Here is a 22,744-nt window from a genome sequence, read left to right on the forward strand (position 1 = left end):
ATTTGGCCGGAAAGCGATTCAGCTCCAACGACGAGGTGAAGGAAGAGGTTCATAACTTTCTGAACAGCATGGCGTCGAGTTGGTATGACATGGGCATACAAAAACTGCCACAGCGACTACAAAAATGCATCGACAGAAATGGTGATTATGTCGAAAAATAGCTAAATGTTCAAGCTGTAAACTGATGTAAACCATTGTAGAAATAAACAGGTCTATGTATTTATAAAAAAAAATAGGAGACCTTAGTTTTGCCATCAGTTAAGTAAGCTACCAGTGCAGAAACTTGTGGTCACTTTACGGAAATAAATTCCTGAGGTATTTAAACGATAAAAAATCACAGTCAGCCAACTGAAATGTCAACAACTGAATCAATAACTTCATGCCTAAGTTGTATTCCATTTCCATGAACATTTTTGCAATCTTTCACTTTTTCGTATCTGGGATATCAAAGGACGGAAAACGTTACAACCCAACAGATATTAAAGGAATTGACTTAATGATGCTGAGTAGTTTTCTGAGAAACTATGGCTGGAATTTTTATGTGACTACTACTCCACGGGTATCACAAATGTAATAACATAGGTCAACGTGGATTGCTTTGCGACGGCCAAGCATGTTGCAAGTATAGTGGGGCGCGGATTCTTACAGGTTCCATAGTGAGACTTCGAGATAACTGCTCATATTACAGAGCGAAGGGTAACTCTTTGAATCTACCCGCAGCCTTACTGACGATTGGGTGGTGCGTAGTACGGCGTATGTTTGGTCAGGTAGTTTTTTTAGTGTTCCGTGCCTCAGTCGGTAAAAGTGGAACCTGTGTAGAATGACTTTGCTGTCCCTCTATCTGTCTGTCTGTCCGTCTGTTGAAAACCTTGTTCCTCAGGAACAGGTTGACGTATCAAGTTGAAATTTATGTCACATACTAGGATCTACAGCCCCTTGGGGCCGTGAAAAAGTTAAGCTTCTAAGCCGATGCAGTCAACAGATACAGCTATGTAGGTAACATACACTACTGGCCATTAAAGTTGCTACACCAAGAAGAAATGCAGATGATAAACGGGTATTCATTGGACAAATATATTATACTAGAACTGACATGTGATTACATTTTCAAGCAATTTGGATGCATAGATCCTGAGAAATCAGTACCCAGAACAACCACCTCTGGCCGTAATAACGGCCTTGATACGCCTGGGCATTGAGTCAAACAGAGCTTGGATGGCGTGTACAGGTACAGCTGCCCATGCAGCTTCAACACGATACCACAGTTCATCAAGAGCAGTGACTGGCGTATTGTGACGAGCCAGTAGCTCGGCCACCATTGACCAGAAGTTTTCAAATGGTGAGAGATCTGGAGAACGTTCTGTCCAGGGCAGCAGTCGAACATTTTCTGTATCCAGAAAGGCCCCTACAGGACCTGCACCATCGGTCGTGCATTATCCTGCTGAAATGTAGGGTTTCGCAGGGAACGATGAAGGGTAGAGCCATGGGTCGTAACACATCTGAAATGTGACGTCCACTGTTCAAAGTGCCGTCAATGCGAACAAGAGGTGACCGAGACGTGTAACCAATGGCACCCCATACCATCACGCCGGGTGATACGACAGTATGGCGATGACGAATACACGCTTCCAATGTGCGTTCACCGCGATGTCGCCAAACACGGATGCGACCATCATAATGCTGTAAACAGAACCTGGATTCGTCCGAAAAAATGACGTTTTGCCATTCGTGCACCCAGGTTCGTCGTTGAGCACACCATCGCAGGCGCTCCTGTCTGTGATGCAGCGTCAAGGGTAACCGCAGCCATGGTTTCCGAGCTGATAGCCCATGCTGCTGCAAACGTCGTCGAACTGTTCGTGTTGTCTTGCAAACGTCCCCATCTGTTGACTCAGGGATCGAGAAGTGGCTGCACGATCCGTTACAGCCATGCGGATAAGATGCCTGTCATCTCGACTGCTAGTGATACGAGGCCGTTGGGATCCAGCACGGCGTTCCGTGTTACCCTCTTGAACCCACCGATTCCATATTCTGCTAACAGTCATTGGATCTCGACCAACGCGAGCAGCAATGTCGCGATACGATAAACCGCAATCACGATAGGCTACAATGCGACGTTTATCAAAGTCGGAAACGTGATGGTACGCATTTCTCCTCCTTACACGAGGCATCACATCAACGTTTCACCAGGCAACGCCGGATAACTGCTGTTTGTGTATGAGAAATCGGTTGGAAACTTTCCTCGTGTCAGCACCTTGTGTGAATGCTCTGAAAAGCTAATCATTTGCATATCATAGCATCTTCTTCCTGTCGGTTAAATTTCACGTCTGTAGCACGTCATCTTCATGGTGTAGCAATTGTAATGGCCAGTAGTGTATTTTGATATTCGCAAACTCACTCATTAAAAACTATAGATTACTTACCGTTGACTTACAACCATGAAATCTGGAAGAAGTGAGTTTTCACAGTACAAGTAAAGGAAAAAAATCCGAAAACTGTTAATTTGTAACTATATCATACGAAAACGTTTTGTTATTTTTTATCTGACTGACTGGCTGTCCGTCTCTCAAGAACCCTTTAACTCAGGAATGGGTGAGGTAGCAAGTTGAAATTTATGTCACATGCTAAGGTCCATGGTCCCTTGGTGCTATAAAAAGGTTAATCTTCTAATTCATTGCAATGGAAAGCTACGGCCATTTTTGTCACGTGATATTGGCATACTCACTCATTAAAACCCATACAGTCCTTCCCTTTCACCCAGAATCACGAAACTTGGAAGAAGCAAGATTTTACAGTACAAGTAAAGTAAAAAATCCGAAAACTGTTAATTTGCAATTATACCACACGAAAAAAGTATCATGTTATCCGTATCCGATTTCAAACTTGAAATTAAAACATTCTCAAATGTCTTGAAATTCCCATAACCAAAATCTTGCCAGTCTCACTGTCGATAGTAGGCAAAAATGTTCGAGTTTAATAATTCCCGCGATGAATGAGTTATGGAAACACATAATTAAGTTTGTACGGAATCCTCCAGAGCGCGAGACCTATTCGCCTCTCACCAAGTTTCCTCATCTGCTACAGCGATTATCGGCCTTGCCTCTGCCTCAGAAAAATACCACAAGAATACACAGAAAAGAATTATATTAAAAATATAAATTCACAGGATAAAAAGTTTAGCTACTCACTTAAAACCGCACATTGGTTGGCTAAGAGTGATGCGGTTGGTGTAGAAGTGTTATCATGAGGTCACGTGTCCCACAAATATGAGCATAGGTCATGCCCCAGAAGTGGTGCGTATCTGCCATTCGGTTGTATGGAATCAGCGTAGCAGGATCGCTTGACATGGAGACGTGAAAGAATGAGCTATCACGTTTGGAAGTGCCCATGACCACATCGTGAATGAAGTTGTCCGATTTGTTGGTGTGTCAATTAGGATTGTCCAACGTGTCTGCGAGGAATGGGGATTTCAAAACCAATAGTAATTGTTGCTGTCAATGAATCTAGGTCAATGTCAACCGGTTACTGAGCAAACATTGCGTTAGGAGCTACATGGTAACTCATATTAATGTGACCACCTGTCAAAAGGCTGAATAACGATCATTAGCAGTGCGGATGTGCGGGAAGAAAGTCATTGAGGCCCTCTGAGGTACACACAGGAATGTAGAGCCTCGCTGCGTCCAGTGCCATGGCCAATTACACTAGATTTCACAGTTGAGGACCCATGGCATAAACAGCCCTGCCAAAGTTGTCCCACAGATTCCCGATCGGGTTTAAATCCAGGTTATGGTAGCCGGGGGAGTCCGATAAACTGATCATGGTGCTTTTACCAGGTGTACCGGTATGAAATGAGCGTTTTTTTGTGAAAATGAAACACTAATTTTGAATTGAAAAGTAAAAGCATTTTATTCAAAGTACTGACCATTGCTTTCTATACATTTTGACCACCTTTCTGGCAATTTGTGGACACCACGCCAATATAAATGTTCGTCTTTTGAAGCAAACCAATCAGACAACCAATTTTCGACTTCTTCGTAGGAATTGAAGCGTTCCTCAGCCAATGGGTGTCCCAGTGATGAAAACAAATGATAGTCGGAAGGGGCCAAGTCTGGTGAATACGGAGGGTGGGGTAGCAGCTCACAGCCAAGTGTTTTGATTGCCTCCTCAACCAGTTTTGCTTTGTGTGCAGGTGCATCGTAGTGTAAAAAAATTACTTTGCCATGTCTTCTGACCCATTCTGGTCTTTTTTCGATCAATGCATAGTTCAAATTGATCATTTGTTGTCTGTAGCAATTAGTATTCACAGTTTCACGGGGTTTTAGAAGCTCATGATACACCACACCTTTCTCATCCCACCAAACACAGAGCATTGTCTTCTTGCCGAATCGAGCTGGTTTTGCAGTCGATGTTGATGGTTGTCCCGGATTAACCCATGATTTTTCCCGTTTAGGATTCTTAAAATAAATCCATTTTTCATCGCCTGTAGCAGTTCGATGCAAAATTAATTTTCTTTCATGTCTTTGAAGCAAAATTTGACAAATGGTTTTTCGGTTTTCCATCTGTCTTTCATTCAATTCATGTGGCACCCATTTTCCACACTTCTCGATCTTTCCCATAGCTTTCAGACGGCCAGATATTGTTTGTTGTGCAACATTTAGCATTGCTGCCATTTTCTTCTGACTCAAAGTATCTTCATCCAATATTGCTTGCAATTCGACGTCTTCGAACTTTTTTGGTGGTCTTCCACGTTCTTCATTTCTTACATCAAAATCATCATTTCTGAACCGTTGAAACCATCTTTTGCACATTGCTTCTGATAGAGCATGACCACCATATGCCTCGACATGCATTCGATGCGATTCTGCAGCACTTTTTTTTTCAAATGAAAACAAAAAATTAATGCTTTCCGCAAATCATCACTTTCTGGTACAAAATACGACATTGTTAACACGATGAAAACATATGATGTTGTTTGTTCCATGACTTGATGTATACCAAATATCTTTGACAGACGTCATACCAACCAAACAAAAAAAAGAATTAAGGCTCGTACACAACAAATATTCCCTATCGACACATTTGTATCTTAACGCTCATTTCATACCGGTACACGTGGTAGAACCATACCCGTACACTGAGAGTTGTGTGACTTGTTGAATTGTCCTGCTGGTAGATGACTTCGTGTCAAGGATGAACAAATTGCACGTAGCGGTGGACATAGTCACCAAAGATAGATGTATACTTGTGTCGATCCATTGTTCCTTGCAGAATGATCAGATCACCCAGGAGATGTAACAAAAACATTCCCGAGACCACAACTCTCCATCCTCAAGCCTGGGCCCTTCAGCCGATTGTTGCAGGGCCGTGCACGCCAATGGCCATCTGTCAGATGGAGCATAAAACGAAATTCATCTCTAAAGGACACCTGCCGCCACTCTGTGAACGCCGGTTAAGATATTGGCGCAAAGATTCCAGCCTTTGTCGACGATGAACAGCACGCAACCGCGAACTGTTAAATTTCACTGTCATTTTCATACCTAACAAAAGAAGCCACAAAATAATTTAAACGCCTTACCGCACGACAAACAACAAACCAATAACACCAATTGTCATCGCAATCATCATCATCATTTAAGGCTGATTATGCCTTTCAGCGTTCAGTCTGGAGCATAGCCCCCCTTATACAGTTCCTCCATGATCCCCTATTCAGTGCTAACATTGGTGCCTCTTCTGATGTTAAACCTATTACTTCAAAATCATTCTTAGCCGAATCCAGGTACCTTCTCCTCGGTCTGCCCCGACTCCTCCTACCCTCTACTGCTGAATCATGAGTCTCTTGGGTAACCTTGCTTCTCCCATGCGTGTAACATGACCCCACCATCTAAGCCTGTTCGCCCTGACTGCTACATCTATAGAGTTCATTCCCAGTTTTTCTTTGATTTCCTCATTGTGGACACCCTCCTGCCATTGTTCCCATCTACTAGTACCTGCAATCATCCTAGCTACTTTCATATCCGTAACCTCAACCTTGTTGATAAGGTAACCTGAATCCACCCAGCTTTCGCTCCCATACAACAAAGTTGTTCGAAAGATTGAACGGTGCACAGATAACTTAGTCTTGGTACTGACTTCCTTCTTGCAGAAGAGAGTAGATCGTAGTTGAGCGCTCACTGCATTAGCTTTGCTACACCTCGCTTCCAGTTCTTTCACTATGTTGCCATCCTGTGAGAATATGCATCCTAAGTACTTGAAACCGTCCACCTGTTCTAACTTTGTTCCTCCTATTTGGCACTCAATCCGTTTACATTTCTTTCCCACTGACATTACTTTCGTTTTGGAGATGCTAATCTTCATACCATAGTCCTTACATTTCTGATCTAGCTCTGAAATATTACTTTGCAAACTTTCAATCGAATCTGCCATCACAACTAAGTCATCCGCATATGCAAGACTGCTTATTTTGTGTTCACATATCTTAATCTCACCCAGCCAGTCTATTGTTTTCAACATATGATCCATAAATAATATGAACAACAGTGGAGACAGGTTGCAGCCTTGTCTTACCCCTGAAACTACTCTGAACCATGAACTCAATTTACTGTCAACTCTAACTGCTGCCTGACTATCCATGTAAAGACCTTTAATTGCTTGCAAAAGTTTGCCTCCTATTCCATAATCTTGTAGAACAGACAATAACTTCCTCCTAGGAACCCGGTCATATGCCTTTTCTAGATCTATAAAGCATAGATACAATTCCCTGTTCCACTCATAACACTTCTCCATTATTTGCCGTAAGCTAAAGATCTGGTCCTGACAACCCCTAAGAGGCCTAAACCCACACTGATTTTCATCCAATTGGTCCTCAACTAATGCTCGCACTTTCCTTTCAACAATACCTGAGAAGATTTTACCCACAACGCTGATTAAAGAGATACCTCTGTAGTTGTTACAATCTTTTCTGTTTCCATGTTTAAAGATTGGTGTGATTACTGCTTATGTCCAGTCTGATGGAACCTGTCCCAACTCCCAGGCCATTTCAATTATCCTGTGTAGCCATTTAAGACCTGACATTCCACTGTATTTGATGAGTTCCGACTTAATTTCATCCACCCCAGCCGCTTTATTGCACTGCAATCTATTGACCATTTTTTCCACTTCCTCAAATGTGATCGCAATTACATAAACAAAAAAAATTGGTAACTGACAGAAACCAATTTCCTTTCTTCAATCGCAGTCAATACAAATTAATTCACACTGTGACCAACGACGCTCAAATGAACCCAATACACCACTTAACACGCGGTCTATACACACACCACTAGAGAAAACCACCAACCGCAACAAACACAACAAACTCAAACTAAACTCCGCGCCGTAGCACAAGACGATATCTACAAACACAACCAACTCATAAACTAAACTCCGCGCTGTCATGATGTCAAAGACCATAACACCCTTACGTCACGGGTCAAAGCAGACGGGTGGGATCGGACGCCTCCGATGACCTGAAAAGTAGCCTCGTGAGTTCAGGGTTAGTGCCAAAGTGACGCATTTTGTACTCAGACGAAGGTTTACCGGCAATCATTCTTCCTGCAGACTATTCGCGACGGGACAGGAATGGAGAGAAGTACCAATTTAGTACCTTACATCACAAGGTGGTCTGCAGAGTACCTATAATTGTAAATGTGCTTGTGATCCTGTTTTATGCGGCTTTAACTAGTTTTCAGTTCAGGCTCTTTTCAGTATGTTTGTTTACCGTGTTTCAACCTATTTATGAGAAGTTTTCATGCTTGGATTGATTTTAATCCAGTAAAATATGCCTTTGTGCTTATTCTCAGCGACGGTATCTTGCAGTGTTAGTTTCCAGCTTCCACCACTAAGCATAACGTAGCAGGCTTTGCCAGTCAAATTGGTTCAAATGGCTCTGGGCACTGTGGGACTTCACATCTATGGTCATCAGTCCCCTAGAACTTAGAACTACTTAAACCTAACTAACCTAAGGACATCACACAACACCCAGTCATCACGAGGCAGAGATAATCCCTGACCCCGCCGGGAATCGAACCCGGGTACCCGGGCGCGGGAAGCGAGAACGCTACCGCGCGACCACGAGCTGCGGAACTTTCCCAGTCGGTGTGTCGTGATGTATAACTGAGTGGCATAGTTCTACAGGGCGAAATTTTCTTTTATCCAGAGCTCTAAATTTTATAATTCATAACATGATGAGTTTTACTTTTTAACCTGAGCTGTAATAACTTGTTATCAGTTTCGAGACAATCAGCGTGCTTTAGCGACTGTGCAATGGTGGGCAACTGTCAGTTCCCGCCATTAATTCGCGAGACTGCAAAAATTTGAAACAGTGTGTACCTAAGACTTCGAGTTTAGTAAAAAGAAGAGTAGGAGCATCTTGGTACTTCATCAGCGTCAATGTATTCCCGTAATAAGTTCATAGTGATTCAAAAATTTTATTCTGTAGGAGACTTTATAAGCAGTAGGTCTACAGGTCGCCGCACTTTTACTTGCCTCCCTATGATCGGGGAAGTCGGCTGAAATCGTGTGGCTTCGGAATGTTTCTGCTATATCCCAACCTTAGCAACGTAATGGTATTGTGCGCCGTTAACAGTAAGTAACCGTTGCCAATAAAGTGTTGATCCGTGTGCGTAGAAATCGTTAATATTATTTACAGACATGAGCAAAGAGACTGTACATGTTCCTTGCAGCAACTTGCAATCAACTTTTTGTGTCGCTACTGCGACGCATTAATCGATTACATGTTCGTTTCTTATATAAGTTACGACCTCTAGAAGAGCTTTTGCACAATGAATCAAACTCGAAAACGAGTTGCTATGTAAATGCAGCTAACAAGATGGAATGTTGATTATGGTGCTCAGTTAACCGTTCAAAAATGAAGCTGCTCAGCGTTTTCCACAACCATCAGTGTTATGGGTTCAACGTGACCTGAAACCGCCAGTGCCTCATCAGACCAGGAACATATGCATGCAGCCATTTGAACATAGGTTTTAGCATCTCGGTAGACGGTAGTGTACACAACATGCTAATCTTGAAGATGTAAAAGTGTAGAAGGAAGGACAACACCCGGTCATCGATAATGTGGAAATCAACACCCACCAATCAATCAATCTAGTTCTTGTTCATGGTAACCTGAATGTCTGGCCCCAATCATGGTATGAAAAACCAGTACAGGAACAAACTACAGCCTCCAAGCACTACAGGTTAAACGCATCACTGGGCCAAAGTGCACTCTTATGCATTTCTTCATATGAAAAGAAGAGAAACCACAGCTAGTGGAACCACACAACACACCTCCAGTCAGCTACTGTCTAGTTTCTGTGTTATTGACCCATTCACTACATGCAGTTGTATGTGCCACTGTGATCAGTAGTCTTTTGCAAGGTGCCCGACTCCAAATGGCCATTACATGCAGTTCTCTTCTCACTGTTAATTCACAAACTGGTTGACCACAGTAGTTCCTGTTTGGTGTGAAGTCAGTTACCATTGACAAGGTGTGACATTGGCTTCGGTTCTGTGCCAATTGTATCTTTTTATGACTAGTATTCTTACGCCCGGTAACTTGGCTGTGAGTAGTACCTTGTTGCTTGTGGGGGAACACTGGACAACCTGCAATGATACATGAACAAATCAGGCAACTTCATTCATGGTGTGGTCATGGACACACCCAACCGCAATAACACTGTTCTGCCATTCTGTCAAATCTTCAAGCAACCCACCTTACTGTGCTGATTCTGTACAAGTGACTGGTACATACACACCACACCATTGACATATGATCTGTATCAGTAGCAGAGGATGTTGTGACTGCTTGGTACATGTTCTATACAACCTACAGCACTTCAAAGCACCTGTGTGCTTTTTCAAGGGGTGACAAATATTTTTTGCTGTGAGCTCACATCTCTTATGTATCATTCTCACAGGGATGGTATAGACAATAGTAGACTAATTACAGTGCTCATAGAGGCATTTAAGCAGTCATTCTTTTTGTGCTCTGTGTGTGAGTGGAACAACAGTAAACCCTAGTGTGTAATACAATGGAAAGTACCTTCTGCCATTCACTTCACAGTAATTTGCAAAGTACAGATGTAGACGTAGAGTCATGAACAAATGTAGCTTGGCCTGACGAATCACAGTACATGCTGGTACCCCTCAATGGCAGAGTACCAGTACATTGAAAACCACTGTAGATGAGGCACCATATTTCCCAATAAGGACACAACTCAGCATGTGGTGGGTGTATTACAAGGCATGTTTATAAAGTAAGTGTACTGTGACTATAATGGGCTGTAGATTATTGCTTTTTGAGGGTTGGAAACACTGAGTGGTAGAGAGGGGCCCCCTGACCAGAGCGAGCATTGCACTAACACAGTAGTACATAAACTCACATTGCAGTGTTCAGTTGCATGAAAAATGTCAGAAATCCCATCAAGTGTGAGCTACATGCTGTAGTCTGCATCCTACTCATGGTAGGAATAACATGTACTGATTTTTTTATTTTTTTTGACTGATGAGTTGGTGGAAAAAATTGATGAAACTGTTCGTGACTACTATTAGTTGACAATGGATGAAATTTCTGCAATGTTTCCACAACTCTCCAGAATTATCTTATATGAGACTGTCACAGAAATGCAGGAACACTGCAGTCTGTGCGCAAAATGGGTCCAAAACAGCAGCACAAGAAAAATTGGGTTAGCAGTGCCTGTGAATTTCTTGAGCGATTTGAACTGGGCATAGTCCATATCAATTCAGGCAACCTAGCAAAAATTCTTAGGCTTACCTTCATAGTCTTGGATGTTATTGAATTTAGCCTATGTTAAAATGAAGGACTAAGTAAGGAACATGTATTTTTTGTTTTCTCCAAAAAAAATTCTGCTCCGAGATACAGCCCTCCAAAGATGACACAGCACGTACAATTTGAAGATGCGAATTTTGAAAAAAATTTTTAAAGTGCTAACAGTTCTAGGTATTTTGTTGTTTTTTTATTTAAAAGATAATTGCTTTATGATTACAAAGAAATCCTCCATTTGGACGTATCTGCCACAGTTCTATTATCGTAACATTCTGAACTTTTTTACAATTTATGGAATTTTTTTTTCAAAAATGTCAATCCATAAAATTTTGCTGTAATTCTGCATTCCCTGAAAAGGAGAGCTTCCACTTTTAGATTGAACAGGTTTTATAAACAACTGAAATTTTTGCTATGCATAAAACCTGTTTTATTACCACATTATCACATAACAGGCTCATAAAAATCAAAACCTAGCCTTATTTAACATAATTTTAGTTTTGAAAGATGAGTAAAAGACTCATATTTCAAGCATATTAAATGGTTGCAAAATGTATGTGAAAGGTCCAAAGACTTAAAGGTTTCAATTTATACAACTTCTGTGCATTCTGTTTTGTACTGAAATTAGCCAGTCAATGAACTAAAAATGTGTTCCACTGCTTCAGTATTTTCCTTTGATATAGAGTGACATCTTCCTGTTGAACTAATAGGAACTGGAGCACTTACAATCTTCAAAACATTGTGAACAGGAAGTGAGCACTGATGGCGTTGTTGCAGTCCTTCAGCTGTAAACCTATACCCAGCAGCTGGTCCATGTGATAGCTTAAAGTTCACTACAATTTTGTTTTTCTCATAATTGGTGTCTATGATCCCTGCACACAAGCCACAAATATCCTCCTTCTCAGGTTGTGAATCTGAATATTATCCTGCTGTTTCTGAGGTGTTGGCTGAATGAACAAAATTTCTTCTTTCTTGCTCTTTAAGGTGCATGCAATATGAGTTCGTCCATCACTTTGAGTCCAAAAATGTATCTTCTGAATTCGTTTCACAGGAGTATTTTGTTTGGACTATTCTTCTTTTTTCTGCTCATGGAGGTCTTTGATTTCCTCTTTGGACAAAAGAACGAGGGCTGTGGATGTGAAAGATTTCACGACTCTCGTAAAATCCGCAGTATTCTGAACTGCAGATGTATTTTGTAACATGGTGCATCAGCAGGGCTCCTGCACCATCATAAGTCCCCTTCCGATGACCAGTATCACTGTATACCCAATCAGTTGGCACAAATGACTTACTCGATACAAACAGCTGATAACGATTTTTAAAATGACTAGGAGCCCCATCAGAAATAATGATGATCTTCTCTGCCCCTGTTCACAGTTGAAGAATTTTGCGCATTGCTAGCAAAGCATGTGCTGAGCCATGTCCTGTGTCATCACTTATAAGTGCAACGCTTGTGGTCTTGTTTTGAAAATATGTCACTCCTGTAAAAATTGAAACCTGGTCATTACTCCAATGATACCCTTGTACTTCTTGTGGAACAATTACAGACCAGTTTTCAGCAAAATCACAGTGAAGCATCCAACATAGCTCCTCAGTCTGTACACACCCTTTCACTTCTGCAATGTGTTGTTGTTGCAATTTCTTCAGACACTGGTGTGTTACTACTTTTACTGACCATTTCCCAAGTTCATCAATGAAACTGTCAAAGGCAACAGTTTTCTTAATTAGTTTATTTTCCTCCCATGTCAGATTCGGCAGAGTTATCTGCTACGTCTTCCAGGCCAAGTGTCTGTAAAGACAGTCCTCCCATTCCAGGACAGTTCATTATTCTTGAAACAAACAAGTCTCTCACTTTACTCCACAGACTATTAATGACTTCACATGCCCAACGAAGGTGTCATATGTCACGTGTTTCAGTAAGTTCTTCAAAGTTACCACACAAAGTTCAAAATTCGCGCAGTACACACATAAATATACATCTCTAGGTGGGTGTGGAACTACCCACTTAGGTCATAGTGCATAAAATTTTGATCTTGTATAGTTGCTCTTATAAATTGCAAAAGTTTCTTTAATACTGCGAGTCATGTACCTCTTCACTTTCACAAAGTTTTGACCTTCAACTGTTACAGTAATAGTGTCTTATATGTTGGCACTCTGACAAGACAGTCCCATTTATCTTTCAGTTAAAATGATTGCACTATTTGAACTTGAGCTGCTTCTACTGGATGACTATAATAGGGATCTGATCTACCAAAGACTCCTTTTACAGACCTCACATTTCTTGATTTGTCTACCATGTACTTTGGTACTGATAGAATGTGGTTCAGAATCATTTTATGTGCAAATGTCTCTGGAATAATAGTTAAAACTTGCACCTTTTCACTGTAGGATGCACAATATTCAACAGCTGAATTGATGTTTGTGATAAATTCCTGACAAAAGGTGCAAGAGTGCTTTGGTTCATTTTCTTCTGAAGATGGAATTTCTACTTTAAAGAGTGTGGTCAGTTTTGCTGTGGAGTATTCATTGAAAGCTTCCCTGTGCTTTCTTGATGCATAGAGTGCATGACTAAACTTTACTGACCACAGTTTCTTGACAAGACTAGCACCTACCTTTGTAGTTGAGTGATTCAGGGTATTTAATTCTTCCTGTATTGATGCAAAATCTGCATCATCTGCACCATGGGAAGCACCACCTTGTTCAAATACTATCATTGTTGTTATTCTGTCAAAACATTTAGAGCACAAAAAGTTGTCACTGGAAAAATCTTCACTTTGAAACAGAGTCTTCAAATGAGAACACTTATTCCCAACCTCAACATAGTCTGATTTTTTTGTTTGTCTTATATATCACTGTTTTATGGATATGCAAATAGTGAGCACACTTCACTCTCCTGTGACCCCAGTTAGAAGACAATTCAAACAGTCATTTTCACAAAACACACTGCAGCTGTGTTAACTGGCAAATTCCTCAAGAAAACACAGAACTCACTGGATGATCTCAGATTTTGTAGAAGCCTCTTCAGTAAACAAACTAGCACTGAACAACAACAATACAGAAACCTGCAGTGAAGAACCACGACAAAGAAACTGACAAGAAACTACAACGAAGTGTAAGAAATATCTGCAACAGTGAAAGTGAAAAGGAATAATTGCAACAAAGAAAGTGATAAGAAGTAACTGCAACAAAGACAATAGAAATAAACATTGTATCAAAGAAATTAGTAAGAAACGACTTTAGTGAAGACATACATCACCCTTGAAAGTTGGGGAAAAAAATGATTTTTTAAAAATAAAACCTGTCCAACTTAAAAGTGGAAGCTCTCCTTTACAGAGAATATGGTACTACATGGTACTAATCAACAGAAAAAAAATCTAACTTCTCTGGATTGACATTTTTGAAAAAAAAAAAAAAATTCTGTAAATTACAAAAAAATTCAAAACGCAACAGTAAAAGAACTTTGACAGTGGAGGATACCATTGTCATCATAAAGCAATTATCTTTCAAATAAAAAAAAAAAAAACTCTAACAAAATATCTTGAACTGTTTAAAATTTTTTCCGAAATTCACATCTTCTAAATGGTGTTCACAGTGTCATCTTTGGAGGCCTGTATCTCAGTGCAGGAATTGTTTTGGTGAAAATAAAAAAAATATATGTTTCTTACATGTGAATTTTAACATATTCTAAATTCAATAACATCCGAGACTATGAAGGTAGCCCTGCTGCCTGAAGTGGTACAGATTATGGCACTGGAAGTTGAATATTTTTGAGCTCTAATGTGACTGAAGATGATACGTGGCTTGCTTATTACATGCCTGAAACAGTTATCACAGTGCTGTAGTACCAATTCCCCTTCCGCAAAAAAATTTGAAAGCACAATTTTGAGCTAAAATGTCGTGGTCCCATTGTTTTGGGACCAAAAAGGCATCATTTTGATCGAATTTTTGTCTCACAGGGAGACCATCTATGCACAGTGATATTTTGAGACCCTAAAAAATTCAAAAAGAATATTCAAAACAAAAAGAGGGAAGGCTGATAAAAAGAGTGTGCTTGTTGCATGAAAATGCTCATCCTCATACAGCCTTAGTCCCCAAGGCACTCTTGGACTCATTTGGTTGGGATGTTTTGAACCCCTCCCCCCTCCGTATATCCCCCTATATTCCACTGATATGGTGCCTTCAGATTATCATCTTTTCACCTCCCGAAGGCACACATGAGTGGAATTAAATTTTCAACCGACAAGCAGGTACAGAAACAGGTTGTGAAGTGGGGGAATGTGAAGTGGGGGAATGTGAAGTGCGGGAAGGAGCAGGTGGGAGAGTTCCACGTGGATGGCATAAAGAATCTGGTGCTACAGCTCACTTCACCACATGTGTTGAATGGGATGGCAATTATGTGGAAAAATAGTCACTAACTTTATCAACAATATCCTGTATTCTTTTTTTTTTCAAAATATACTTTTTCTAAAAAAAAAAAGACATAAAAATATAATACACTTACTTTCTGAACGTGCCTTGTATCGTGTAATTTGTTTATAGTTTGTTCACAGCATTCTGACTAAGTTTGCTAGGGGGTTTCAGGAGAGGGTAAAGCAAGCTCCACGTAAGAAAAATGTACGTATTTACATTTGTGAGGAGAGTGGCAATGTGATATGAACAATCTGCTCTTTCATCACACAGCTCTGGCACTGCTCATGTGCTCGTAAGGGCCATAGGACACTCAGGTACTGTATTGTTAGTTTATTGAAGTGGGGAGTAGTCAGACACAAAACACTTGTTGCCTAAAGCCTGCTGACAACCACAGGTTTCAGCCAGTCCAGAGCTTGGGAGTGCTTTTCCAGAATGTTGTGAACAGTCTATATATGGAGCGAGGTGAGGTGAGTCTCCTGCAGGGACTGCTATTGTCTCTCACTAGCGAAAAATATGAGTACCCATTGAAATGAAATGATCATATGGCATTTATTGGCCAGGATATCCCCTTCAGGGTGTGGCCGTCATATTGCAAGTCTTTTTAGTTGACCCCACTTTGGTGACTTGGGTGTCAATGATGATGAAAATGATGATGAAGAACACACAATACCCAGTACCCTGCAGGGAATCAAACCCGGGCCCCCTTGCGTGGTAGGCGGTAACGCTACCGCTGCACTACGGAGGTGGACCAAGTACCCACTGTCAAACCACATGCATCTATTTGTTCACCAAGAGCCTTTATTCACCAAGTGGCCTTTATCTTAAGCAAGACAGTGCACTCCCCCATCACTTACTAACTGTGCCAAAATGTTTTGAGCATCACTCAACGGGTATAAGGGTGGTTGTGTGATATCCAAATCCAGCTATTGAGCACATCGAGGAACGCACTGAGAGATATTGATATGCCCCATATTGGATCAAGATCTGACATATTTGTCAGAGTTTTGGTTGACAACTGAGCTTTCATAGATATATGTGGCTCCCAGTGCTTTCAATGCCTTATGGATCTCGTGGCAAAATGTGTCACCTCTGTCATCAGGGCAGATGATACTGCTACTCCTTCTCCACCACCTGAACTATACAGAAATGGGAGGAATAATTAATAGTCCATTTCAGCCTCATTACTCAGCTTTTTCACTTGTAAGGATGAAAAATTGACTATTTGTCAAGGAAAAATGCCCTCACATCTTGTTACTCTTGTAGAACTGTCATGATGAAAATGTCTCAACACAGCTAGAAACTGTTGCTAGAAACTGTTGTCTCATGGCCCTTACACTTAAGATTCTGCCTTAGCAATTACTTATTAATGCAAAATCTGTATCTGATACTTTGGTAATGGTTGTTGGGAAATGCGGGAAACTTGCAATGCTGTATAGCACAATGTATTAGTGGAGATGGTTTGCCATGGCCTTCTCTTATCTCTTGCAAAGAAGAGAATTTGCATCTGTGTCATATGGAATTCATATTTTGAATGACCACAATAGTGCTTGTGCGACATGCTGTTGTGTTTGTGTTGTTATGAAAGAGTAAATGAAATAAAGGAAGAGAGTAGAAACCCAGTGCTAACACTGACCTATTCATCTTAAACAATACCAAGGGGTTACAGAGGATAATATCTCCATCAACACTGACACATGCCTTCAATCTGTGGGACACTATTGGAAGCTTTAGGATTTAATCTAGAACTACAGTGCAAGGTCTGGTCATCAGGAACATTTCACATCCTGTGTCCTTCTCTTGCTGACCAATAATTGGAGATTTTTATTTCCGACACCAAGATTAATTCCAGTTATCTCTCTGTCAAATGCTGCCACACTAAAATGCCTTAGCAATTGGCCTAGGACATTGTATAGTTTGTTAAGCTTACTTTAGTGAGAAATGTGCATATTGGAGTAAAATGAGAGTATGTTGAGAAATAATTTGGATTTAAGAAAAGACATTGTAAGGAAATGAGCTATATGTTATTCATTTCATTATATTAATCACATTATCACCTTTAGAAACACATCACCAATATGATTTGAGCATTCAGCTTACTTGTCACTGGCCTCTCCTTTATCTTCTTCCAGAGTAGGGGCCACCATGAGCCTCAGGTTGAGATCCTTCAGGTCCCTTGCAGCTCTTGAAAGGTCTTGCTCTGTGCTGCCCGCTACAAACTGTGCATACACTGTTGGTTTCAAGACCAGTTTGCTGAGTCCCAGTCGATCTGCCAACCGTAACAGCTGCAATATATAATTTTTAGTGTTCTAACATCATGTTAACAGACCTCAGTTTTGTCAAGAAACTCTATCAAATCACATTATTATGATCATTTACTGGTACCTAGTATCTGTAGTAACCACTGTTCTACTATGCACAGCAACTAGATAAACTAGATGTATCTCAGTTCAGTTCCTGATAGGTTGTACTGAACTTTCTTTCTGTCATCCTATGGAGAAGCTAAAACTTAGAACACTGAAGTTAAGTAAGGTATTAACTGTAATCACTGATAAAAATAATGGGCTGGCTTATGAAAGGTTACATATCTTTTATGTTTATGGTCACCAGAGGTACACACTTGAATATATTAAAAGAAATACAAAATTTAATGAAAAACAAATGCCTGGAGAATGGATAAAAACCAGACCAAATAAAAAATGAGGCTTGCTCAGATTTGTTATCAGAATTGGTGCTCATTGATAATACAACTGAGTATCAAACGTCAGTCATTAGCAACTGTGCGGACGCAGTTATGTCCACTCTGCAATATCTGTTATGCTTGGTAGTTTTTCACTGTGGGTGCAGGAAGAGATATTTTACTTGTGTATGCCCTAATATTTGCTGGTGAGGCTCTTGTGTTCTGACTGATAGTTGGTGGCTTGAAAGTTACAGCTCTTATGGTCAGTTGCTCTCTCTTCTTTAAAAATATTTTTACACATATGCTACGCGTAACAAACATCTGTTGTAAGTCACAGAAATTGAACACATGCATTTAGATAATTATAAGTTAGTATTACATTACTGTAGTGTAATTGAGGAAGAATAATGGTAAGACAGAGACTTAGGAACCAGGTATTAAATTGTAAGACATTTCCAGGGGCAGATGTGGACTCTGAGCACAATCTATTGGTTATGAACTATAGATTAAAAGTGAAGAAACTGCAAAAAGGTGGGAATTTAAGGAGATGGGACCTGGACAAACTGATTAAACCAGAGGTTGTACACAGGGAGAGCATAAGGGAACAATTGTCACAAATGGAGGAAAGAAATACAGTAGAAGAAGAATGGGTAGCTCTGGGGGATGAAGTAGTGAAGGCTGCAGAGGATCAAGTAGGTAAAAAGACGAGGGCTGGTAGAAATCCTTGGGTAACAGAAGAAATATTGAATTTAATTGATGATAGGAGAAAATATAAAAATGCAGTAAATGAAGCAGGCAAAAAGGAATACAAACGTCTCAAAAATGAGATCGACAGGAAGTGCAAAATGGCTAAGCTGGGATGTATAGAGGACAAATGTAAGGATGTAGAGGCTTATCTCACTAGGGGTAGGATAGATACTGCCTACAGGAAAATTAAAGAGACCTTTGGAGAAAAGAGAACCACTTGTATGAATATCAAGAGCTCAGATGGAAACCCAGTTCTAAGCAAAGAAGGGTGAGCAGAAAGGTGGAAGGAGTATATAGAGGATCTACACAAGGGCGATGTACTTGAGGACAATATTCTGGAAATGGAAGAGGATGTAGATGAAGATGAAATGGGAGATACAATACTGCGTGAAGAGTTTGACAGAGCAGTGAAAGACCTGAGTCGAAACAAGGCCCCGGGAGTAGACAACATTCCATTGGAACTACTGATGGCCGTGGGAGAGCCAGTCCTGACAAAACTCTGCCATCTAGTGAGCAAGATGTATGAGACAGGTGAAATTCCCTCAGACTTCAAGAAGAATATAATAATTCCAATCCCAAAGAAAGCAGGTGTTGACAGATGTGAAAATTACTGAACTATCAGTTTAATAAGTCACAACTGCAAAATACTAACGCGAATTCTTTACAGACGAATGGAAAAACTGGTAGAAACCGACCTCGGGGAAGATCAGTTTGGATTCCGTAGAAATGTTGGAACACGTGAGGCAATACTGACCGTACGACTTATCTTAGAAGAAAGATTAAGGAAAGGCAAACTTATGTTTCTAGCATTTGTAGACTTGGAGAGAAAGCTTTTGACAATGTTGACTGGAATACTCTCTTTCAAATTCTAAAGGTGGCAGGGGTAAAATACAGGGAGCGAAAGGCTATTTACAATTTGTACAGAAACCAGATGGCAGTTATAAGAGTCGAGGGACATGAAAGGGAAGCAGTGGTTGGGAAGGGAGTGAGACAGGGTTGTAGCCTCTCCCTGATGTTATTCAGTCTGTATATTGAGCAAGCAGTAAAGGAAACAAAAGAAAAATTCGGAGTAGGTATTAAAATCTATGGAGAAGAAATAAAAACTTTGAGGTTTGCCGATGACATTGTAATTCTGTCAGAGACAGCAAAGGACTTGGAAGAGCAGTTGAACTGAATGGACAGTGTCTTGAAAGGAGGATATAAGATGAACATCAACAGAAGCAAAACGAGGATAATGGAATGTAGTCAAATTAAGTTGGATGAAGCTGAGGGAATTAGATTAGGAAATGAGACACTTAAAGTAGTAAAGGTGTTTTGCTATTTGGGGAGCAAAATAACTGATGATGGTCGAAGTAGAGAGGATATAAAATGTAGTCTGGCAATGGCAAGGAAAGCGTTTCTGAAGAAGAGAAATTCGTTAATATCGAGTATAGATTTAAGTGTCAGGAAGTCGTTACTGAAAGTATTTGTATGGAGTGTAGCCATGTATGGAAGTGAAACATGGACGATAAATAGTTTGGACAAGAAGAGAATAGAAGCTTTTGAAATGTGGTGCTACAGAAGAATGCTGAAGATTAGATGGGTAGATCACATAACTAATGAGGAGGTATTGAATAGAATTGGGGAGAAGAGGAGTTTGTGGCACAACTTGACTAGGAGAATGGACCGGTTAGTAGGACATGTTCTGAGGCATCAAGGGATCACAAATTTAGCCTTGGAGGGAAGCATGGAGGGTAAAAATCGTGGAGGGAGACCAAGAGATGAATACACTAAGCAGATTCAGAAGGATGTAGGTTGCAGTAAGTACTGGGAGATGAAGAAGCTTGCACAGGATAGAGTAGCATGGAGAGCTGCATCAAACCAGTCTCAGGACTGAAGACTAGAACAACAACAACAATTGGGGAATGGGGCACCAGCTTTAGATACAAAATGTGGAATAAAGCCCAAAGCTATAGACTCAGATAACAGTGCACTGAACAGCTGTTTGAGTGATGTTCCTCAGTAACAGACTTGTAAATATACAAGATAGAAGTTCTGGCAATCTGCAGGCCCCCAGCATGAAATGTTTTAAACTTCATTAGGCAGATAGAATAGGCACTAATAAGACAGTACAGATAACTAGGAAGTAACTGTATGTGTAAATTTCGCAGAAGATTTTTTTTCTGATAGTTTTGATCAAGGGCACCTAAAATTGCTGATGTCTAGTTTGACTCCACATGTAAGTAGCTGCAAAGTTCTAGTTACAACCCTATTAAAAACCTGAATAATACTGACTTTCAAATCATTTTCTTGAAAGAAAAACACCTGACCATGCAATACATTTTTCTTTCACTGAGATCTGGAAAGGGGGGGGGGGGGGTACTGCAGCTCCCCCTTGCTCTCGGTTCCCAGGTATGAGTGCACTTGCCTCACAGTAAAATTCCCAACAAGATCAGAAGCATGTATGCAACAGCAGCTGATAATTTATTCCTGAATCAAACTACCTTTATTGAAATAGCTGTGAGCCCCAAAATAATTGTGTTATCTGACTATGGTTGTCAAAGGGCAGTATTAAAACATCCCCATCAATCAGGTTTAGCTAAGAAAGGAAAAGTAAAATTTCACAGAACTATAAATGCTGCCTCATTTAAACCGTTCAGAGATAATTTAGAGGATAGAAAATGGGAAGAAGTTTTTCTGAGGATATATAGTAGATGAGAAATGTAATTCTTTTCTAAAAATGTTCTTACAGCACTATGAATCTGGCCTGCCTTTGGAAGCAGTAAGAGATATTTACAGTGGCAGTCATGGAAAAGAGTGGCTATCATGTTGGGGTCAAAATATTTTGCATCAGCAACCGAGAGCTTTATTTAATGCAGAGGACTAGCTCTACTAAAGACTCAAGATTGCACAAAAAATCATATCCCAAAATTCAAAAGGCAACAATCATGTACTGTGAACAGAAAATGCAGATTTCCAAGAACAAGGCAAGAACAGTTTGGAGCACTATTAGGCAAGAAACGAATAAACTTGACAAGGCAAATAACATTGACCTCAGAAGCAGATCTAATAAACTCACTTAGGCAATGCATACTCTTGCACTAGACATCAGTTTTACCAGTTCATCTTTTAAAGAGATCATAAAAATGATTAGGCCACTAAAAAGTAGTAACTCATATGACTATGACAGTATTTCGGCCAAAGTACTAAAATCTTTTGCTGGCCTGGTAGGGCTGATCATTCGATGAGGCAAGGTGGTTTTCCAGAAAGACTGAAGTATGCTGTAGTGATATAAGAAATACAAAATATAATTGTTAAAAATATACAAAACTGGATATGTACAACTGACCTCTAATTAAAGACCAATCTCCCAGCTTCCGCTGCCCTGAAAAAATTATTGAAAGGTGGCTTACAGTAGAATACTGAACCATCCTCCTAAGAATAGCCTTTAAACAGCAGCTCAGTTTAGCTTTGATTGTCTGCAGGCTTATGAATGGCTCCAGTACCTCTGCATAAAGGGGTATGGACAGGGAGCAGCCTTGTCAGATCGACCATTGAATTTGTATCGGATCTGCCACATGCCCATTGACCTGGACCAACGAACGTGCACTTCTAAAGAGCCGCTGAAGGACACTGATGAATCAGGCAGTGAAACCCACCCGTTCCAAAACAGAATATAGGAGGACATGGTGCACCCTTTCAAAAGCACTGTCAAAATCTACAGCATTCATTGCTGCATGAAGTCTGCACTTCTCTACAGTACAAACATGTCATGACAATCTCTGGTTGCTGTCTGGACATTAAATGTGCAACCTGGCATAGTTTTTGCAGTGGAGAGGACACGTGGTAAGAGGGGTCTGCAGGGTACCACCAATAACCACACAATAATCTTGTAATCACTATTTAGTAAGATGATAGGGCAATAGTGATTCATAGTAATTCCAGGCATCAGTTTATGAATGGAAACAATAAGGCCCTCGACAAAAGCTGGAGGAATCACACCTGCAAACGTGATCAATTCATTACACATCTCCATCCATTGTGTAGACATGAGACCACAAAATGTATGACCAAATTCAGTAGGGTCCCCATCTATGCCTGGTGATGTGCACAGT

The 22,744-nt window shown here is 40.5% G+C and overlaps 1 protein-coding gene across 1 annotated transcript in view; it reads right to left on the reverse strand.

The window, feature by feature from the left end:
- Positions 1 to 22,744, reverse strand: part of LOC126100865 (hydroxyproline dehydrogenase-like) — a 163,707-nt gene that overhangs the window by 80,033 nt on the left and 60,930 nt on the right. The window contains exon 3 of the mRNA XM_049911532.1: positions 17,324 to 17,508. Coding sequence (XP_049767489.1) covers positions 17,324 to 17,508 — 185 coding nt within the window. The remainder of the gene's footprint in view (positions 1 to 17,323; positions 17,509 to 22,744) is intronic.

This window comes from Schistocerca cancellata, chromosome 9, assembly GCF_023864275.1.
Source record: "Schistocerca cancellata isolate TAMUIC-IGC-003103 chromosome 9, iqSchCanc2.1, whole genome shotgun sequence".
NCBI classification, from domain to species: domain Eukaryota; kingdom Metazoa; phylum Arthropoda; class Insecta; order Orthoptera; family Acrididae; genus Schistocerca; species Schistocerca cancellata.